Source organism: Lissotriton vulgaris, chromosome 5 (genome assembly GCF_964263255.1).
Source record: "Lissotriton vulgaris chromosome 5, aLisVul1.2, whole genome shotgun sequence".
In the NCBI taxonomy this organism is placed as follows: domain Eukaryota; kingdom Metazoa; phylum Chordata; class Amphibia; order Caudata; family Salamandridae; genus Lissotriton; species Lissotriton vulgaris.
The window spans coordinates 1,596,510,032-1,596,517,531 of NC_141693.1; the positions used below are offsets into that span (position 1 = coordinate 1,596,510,032).

At 46.8% G+C, this 7,500-nt stretch overlaps 1 protein-coding gene across 1 annotated transcript in view; it reads right to left on the reverse strand.

Annotated features, from left to right (window-relative positions):
- IPO4 (importin 4) overlaps positions 1 to 7,500 on the reverse strand; it is a 2,281,504-nt gene that overhangs the window by 1,971,732 nt on the left and 302,272 nt on the right. The window contains exon 4 of the mRNA XM_086923725.1: positions 489 to 530. Coding sequence (XP_086779851.1) covers positions 489 to 530 — 42 coding nt within the window. The remainder of the gene's footprint in view (positions 1 to 488; positions 531 to 7,500) is intronic.

A 7,500-nucleotide genomic window follows, 5' to 3' on the forward strand; every position in this document is an offset into this window, starting at 1 on the left:
GCTCATTAAAACAGTGCACATTTTATATTGTTGGCTTTTTATACTGCCTAACAGGTTTTTTTTCCTCCACTTACGTAGCTCTGTTACTTTTAGAGCAGTATTAGAGTAATGTTCTGCAAAAGTCCTTTAAGTATGTTTTGTAATCAGAAACATTGGAGATTCATGCATAATTCGGAAATGCAGATCATTAATTCTTCATTACAAATGAGAAGCTTACCTCTCGAAAACACAATCATTGCAGGATCACAGCAGGCATAGATTAATCAACAATAAGGATGATCACCAAATATTACACTATGCAATACCAAATGTGCTTATCAGATATTGCCCCTGAAATGAATTCCCCTGCACATTGCATTTTAAAAGCACACTGCATGTAGAATGTTGTGGTGCATACTGACATATTCACATCTATGGAAAGGAGATGCCCGCCCCCCCTTCCCACAATTTTTTTTTTATCACATGTCGTGCAGGCCATTTAGACTTACTCAGGCTCCCTTTGAATGGCGTCCAGGACCAGAGACTTGAGGCTGAAACAAGAAAAGAAGGGTAGTAAATTAAGATATGTCCTCTCTCCCTCATGAGGTGGCTATACTATCATTGTGTGGCTCGCTAGCAAAATGGTTGCAAGAGTAAAATGTTTACTGCAGACATCGTTTGTGAACTGTAGATCACACTTTCGAAAGTGGAGGAAGATGAGGGAGGACAAAAATGCAAACCAGAAATTCTTGCACTCCTTCAGGGCAATCTTCAATGAAACCATAAGCACTGAATTATCCCACTCATTCACAGAATCGCAGAGCACTTTTCAGAAGAAAGATATATACTTTTCTTCAGAAATCAAATTTCTGCTCTTAAGAATATAACCAATTCAACAGATATTTGAAAGCTGCATTGGCTAATCTTCGTTAGCCACTTGTAATTTAGAAGAATCACCAAAGAAAATACAGTGGCAAGAAAAAATTTCACAAATGTTTTTGTAAAACAAATCTGGAGAATAGGAGCAAAATATAGCTAGATATGCTATAGTCTAAAGAGCCTTTAAAACTGATTCTTTTCCTTTAGCAGAGGATACTACACCAGTGTCACTCACGTCTGTGATTGTGGCTACAGTTTTTGATAAGACACTTTGGATTTTATCCTTTATGCACACAGTTTTTCTATTCTTCTACTGGTGATGATAGATGGTTACTTATGCTTAGCGTTTAGTTCAGTTAAAACCGATTTGAACTGCTAAAATCCCACCAAAAAATAAACTTACTTTTCAGCGGAAACCAGAAACATCAGAATTTTGGTGCATGTATACTGTCAAAGCAATATGAATTCAGCCCCTATCTCTAGCACTGTTCAATAATGGATGCTGCAGCTATCTTCCACTTGTATGCTCATGATAAGTTACACAAAGTGTCCTTCTCGAAGGTCTCTGGGTCACCAGGGCCAATTTCGAACTTCCGGTATGTGATTTTGGGACGATGTTTTGACTCATCTGGCTTCAGTTCATTGTTCCAATATGCTACTGTTGTGTATTTAATGACACCATTAAGATGTGATTGTTCTTTCAGAATAGGACAGGCAACGCACTTTTACAGTGCACATGGGACACCTGCACATAGCTTGTGCCCGTCTAGCTCACCCACCAGTAAATCAGTCCATTGCTGCTTTCTCTGAAACCATAAGACCTATCACTACTTTACTAAGTGCAGGAGCAGTTTGTGAAATCTAATGAAGCTAATCAGGCTTTTTATTTCTTAACAGAATTATTTCCTAGTGCTCTTGATATGCAACAGCCTTTATCTGTTGAAACAGAAGCTTCCTACCATGCTATACAAGGTATTTCAGACCTGAGAAATCCCTATAACAGGAAGGGTAATCTGTTAGCTTATTTTTCCAAAATGTTTTGTCAGCAGAATGAAAATAAGGTACTTACCTGTAAACTGTGGTTCTCCAGTATTGGTATCTTTCATAGATTCACATGCTTGAATCATTCCTAGTCATCGAACTGGGAGTCCCACAGTACATAAATAGCAATAAGTCATTACTTTCACATTAATGTTAATAGAGAGAAAACATTCACTTTAATATCTCGTACTTCGATATGGGCCAAACTCCAGCCAATCAGGCGACCACAACCTCGAGAACCCTCTCCACAGAGGCTTTTGGATTTTCGAGCACAAGTGTAGTATAAATATACAATATGAAAATGGGGAGCCTCTATGGGGAGGTGGGTGGGTCGCATGTGAATCTATGAAAGATACCAATACTGGAGAACTACAGTTTACAGAGAAGTATCCTATTTTCCTCTCCAGTATTGGGGTATCTTTCATAGATTCACATGCTTGAATCAGTAGATTGCAGTTATCACATATGTATGAATTTTTCATACAGAAAAAATTATTGTAAACAGTGTACGAAAGAACACTATGTTACCCAATGTATATCATACTTATAATATATATATATATATATATATATATATATATACACGCATATACATACACACATACGCATACACATGCATACACATACATATGCATACGCATACATATGCATACACATGCATACACATACACATACACACACACACACATACATATACACACATACATACACACATACATATACACACATACATACACATACATTATGGCTGAGATACCCGCCACCCCCTCTCAACACAATCCCCAAGAATTGGGAAACCGGAAACCGTTCTTGAACTTTTGGAAGGCGGGAAGGGAGTCACCCTTCCCGGCCGTATTTATTTAAAATATGAAACAAAAATAAAACATTAAAATAACAGTTTCATATTATGTACAATTTCATTTCCACATTACGATGTTTGGCTAACCTTAACAGATCTCTAATACAAAGGTTCTCCTAGCCGAACTAACATCCTACAAAACATTTGACTTGAAATTGTACATCCTAACGTTAAGGGCCAACGGCAAGGTCGTAACCGGTGTCAGATCCCTAAACCAGAAATACCCCCCTCACTTGTGAGAGGAGTGACCGCACAGAGGCGTACCTCAAGTGCATCTACCAATTTCCCTTTGTACTTGACGGGGGCCCCAATAAACTCGACGCCATTTAACGGTCGTTCGAGGACTCGTGTGAGGTGTCTAAAAGGTAGCGTAAACCCCCTCCCGCACCCCACACAACTTACCCATCTGCCGTCGCAGATGTCCTGGCCCCGGGAAATTCCCCAGGAGGGGCCGTAGCCCCTCCTATCCAGGAAGGGGCCTTGACCACCTTTCCTTTCCTTCCGGCGGCCTCTCCTTAGACAGGACCGCCTCCCCATTGAGGGGCCAATTGGCCACCTCCCCCGCGCGCTCCCATCCGTAATGGGTGACGCCCCCTCATAGGGATCTTCGAATTACTGCTCACCGATCATGACCTTACCGCCACAGGCCGGATAGTTGACCGGCTATCCGGACCCCCCACAATACTCCTGCCTAAAGGTCATGTCATAACGTCTTTAGCCAGGCTATCAGGTCTCCTATGAGTAACTCGTTCCCCATCCGGGACAAATGAACACCATCCCCCAAATACATACTGTCCCCTTTAATACAACCATGCGAAATAGAATGCAGTGTACTTGAACGGAACAATCTACTCACTTTATTATTAATTTTCCTTACTGAATGATTCAGAGCAGAAACAGAAATAGCCCCCCGCCACACTTTTCGTGGGATCATATGGGACCATGCAATTGTGCACCCTGGAACTCTTCTCGCCAACCAACTTACCGTGGAAAGCATCGCCTCAAGAAGAAGTCGTCTACCAGTGGTCACCAAATCATTGCCCCCAAGATGTACTATGACTACAGACGGCGGTGACCTCGTCCGCCCTAACAAACCCTTGAAAAATGATCGAAACTGGTCAATACAGAGCCCGCCCTTTCCGTAGAAGGACACACTGTACCCGTATTCCCCAGCCACGTGAATCATGTCACCTGCTTTGAATACGTCCGCGGCACGCCTCACGTATGAGTGGCCCACGACCCACACCTCCTTTTTCACAGCCGGTAATGTCTGACCGCTGGCCCCCCGGTGTCGGGTCGACTGCACAGTCCGCCCACCTCGTAGGCTTGCGCAACTGAAAATCAAACAAAAACAAGAAGCGTGAGTACATCATTACAGCTTCACAACATGTGCAACCGCACATACCTCTTATAACAGTTCGAGGACCAACGCCCCACACGTTTTACTTGTTCAACATTCAGACCCCTGGCTGTAGCCTCCGTAGCAGCCCCTATCTGAAAGGAATGGGTCCCAAAGTCGCCGGGGTTCAAGCCCGCAGCCGAAATCGACATCGCAAGCACCCGCTGAAACTGAAACCTCGTCAGTGGGGTGGCGTCAGCGTGTCTTAACAAGGTCCCCCCCCATGCTGCCACCCTCTGCGCTAAATATTCCTCTACGCACACAACAGGGCACATGGGAGACCCGGGGATCCTCTGGATGATTACGCAGTCCCCGATTGCACCCTGATCGGATTTGGACCTGACAAACGAGACCGTCATCGTCTCCTCCCTGACCTGAATGTGTTCCCGGCACAGTCCCCCCATCGTATCCTGCTTGTTCTTTGCCACTAATTCGCTTACCCGCATAGCCCCATGGAATGCTAATGCAAATGCGGCTCGGAACAACACTGCTTCGTACTGGGATGAACATGTTACCGGTAGCACGGACAATAACAGGGCCAACCTATCCAGACCTATCGGGTGCCTATCGTCTACTCTGCGACCTTCAAGGCGTTGCCACCCACGTAGCGCTTTCTGCACAACGAAAGACGCTGTCGGGTCCTGGATCCCATGAGCCCTTGCCATAAAGGAAATGGCGGCCCGATGCCTCTGGGCCGTAGCTACTGACTTGCCTGCCTTATGTAAAGAGAGCAGGATTCTCACTACAAACTCTTCCTGACCCCAAAGTTCCCCCCCGGCGGTACCCAAAAAGGCCCAATAGGAACGGAACGCCCCTTCATATGCCTTCCTCGTCCTGGGTGCTAAACTCTCTCCCACGAGGTCTTGTAGTTCGGGGCACCGAGAGACCAGAGAGCTTCGGGAAAGGGTGCCGCCACCGGGTCCGCTGTGGGCAGAAAACCCCAGAAGGCCTGCATACGGAAACGAGAAAGCGCATCAGCCACTTGGTTCATCACCCCCGGCACGTGTCGCGCCCTAAACAGTACATTCAGTTGCATGCACAACAACACAATTTCCTTGAGCAGTCTCAGAATCAATTTGCATCGTGCTGCCTGACTATTGATACACTCAACCACGGTCATGTTATCAGACCAGAACACCACAGAGTGATCCCTAAACCCTTCTGGCCATGTTTTCAAAGCCACCAGAATAGGGAACAGTTTGAGAAAAGCAATGTTACTCGTCAACCCGCACTCATGCCACCATGACGGCCATTTTTGAGCCGACCATTGTGTACCCAATATGGCGCCAAAACCCATACTCCCCGCCGAGTCTGTCCAAAGCCCCAACTCCTCGGAAGACACCGCTGGTTTGTTCCAGACAATTCGACCATTGAAATCCGCCAGGAATGCAATCCAAATGCGCATGTCCTGGCGAACCTCTGCCGAGAGTCTCGTGCGATGATGTCCTTCCTTCAAGCCGACCATGGATTGTGCAATTGAGCGGGAAAAAGGGCGCGCCATCGGCACTACTCTTAGGGCAAAATTCAACTGACCCACCACCTGTTGCAATTGATGCAGGTTTACTTTCGTTGCACGAATACATGTCTCAAGGGATAACCTGAATTTTAACACTTTTTCCTTGGGTAATCGAAAACAACCTTCCACCGAGTCGAGCTCGATCCCCAGAAACTCGATCGAGGTCGAGGGACCCACAGTCTTACCTGGCGCCAAAGGCACACCGAATTGATTCATTAGGACACAAAATTCATGTAAAGCCTGTCCACACTCAGAATCCCCGGCTGCCCCCAAAAACAGAAAGTCATCGAGATAGTGCATAACATGTTGAAAACCTGTCTTCCTCGTGAATACCCACTGCAGAAAACAACTGAACTTCTCGAAATAGGCACATGAAATCGAGCATCCCATTGGCATACATCTATCCATGTAATAGCGACCCTGAAACTGAAATCCAAGTAGACGCTGATCGTCTGGGTGTACCGGGAGCAACCGGAACGCTGACTCGATGTCCGATTTGGCCATCAGAGTCCCGGGCCCCAGGCGATTCAACATGGCAACGGCCTCATCGAAAGATGCGTACCGCACCGAACATACCTCCGGGTCTATCGCGTCATTCACGGAAAGACCACGTGGGGCTGACAAATTATGTATCAGCCGAAACTCGCCCGGGTCCTTCTTGGGGACCACCCCTAGAGGAGAACACACAAAGTTAGCAACCGGTGGCAAATCGAATGGACCGGCGACACGACCTCGAGTCACCTCTTTTCCAATCTTTACCTGCACCACCGCCGTGTGCTGTAAGACCGACATTTGATTCTTACAGTTTGGTACCCCCTGAAAATCCCCCACTGGGATGCGGAAACCATATGAAAACCTGTTCCGTAACACCCCAGCGGAAGCATGATCCGGGTATTCGCTGAGCCAAGGAATCATTGCCATGGTATCAATCGGGGTCGGTAAAGGCGCCCCTCGGACTATATTAGACCTGTTTGGCGCCTCCCTTACCACCGTTATCACCCGTTTTGGCTCTGCACATGGACTCAGGATGGGATGGCTGCCCGCACCCCCCACACTCATGTCTGAATTTGCATGACCCCTGGGGCCTGGTACATTTGCCTCTGTTAAAATTCCAACAGATCCCCTTTTTACCTGTGTTGCCACTCGGCTTCGAGTGGTACTCGTTACCTGCACCCGTCCGAAAGGGTGTCCCAGAGTTTTGGCGGGAGGATTCCCCCCCGTTACTCCCTACCAATGGCACCTTCAACATCCCTGTACTCTCCATTTTTTGCCAAGACACGGAGTCGTAACAATCCCAAGACAACAATGGGTTGTGTTCTTTAGCTTTTCTAAACAGATTATCATAGCAGAACCACTGATTGCCCCCATATGCCACAGAATACTCCATAATACGCGACTGATAAATGGGTAACTCGGTCAACAACTCAGGCCTGCGCTCACCCATAATGGAAGTAAAAATGCCCCACGCTCTGCCCCAAGTACCAATGGTCTCGTCGACCTTAAAGGCGGCCATTTTTGCGCGCCAAACACTCGGATGCATGAGCTCCTTTTGACTCTTCACATGCTCGATCTCGTAATGGTCGGTAAGCAATGAAAACATGTTTACATATTTATCCGCCCAAATCAATTCCTTGATTTCCTGTGGGACGTGCTGGGCAATCTTCTCCTTTCGAGAAGGTACAGACCCCTCCCCCGCAATCGGCAATGGCCGCTTACCTGAAGTAAACCCCACGCTTGTCGCCGAACTTGGGCCTGCTGTACTTCCAGCCGCCGGAACCTGTGGGGGAACAGAAGATGGCGCCTTCGCAGCCACCCTAGATTCCCGCA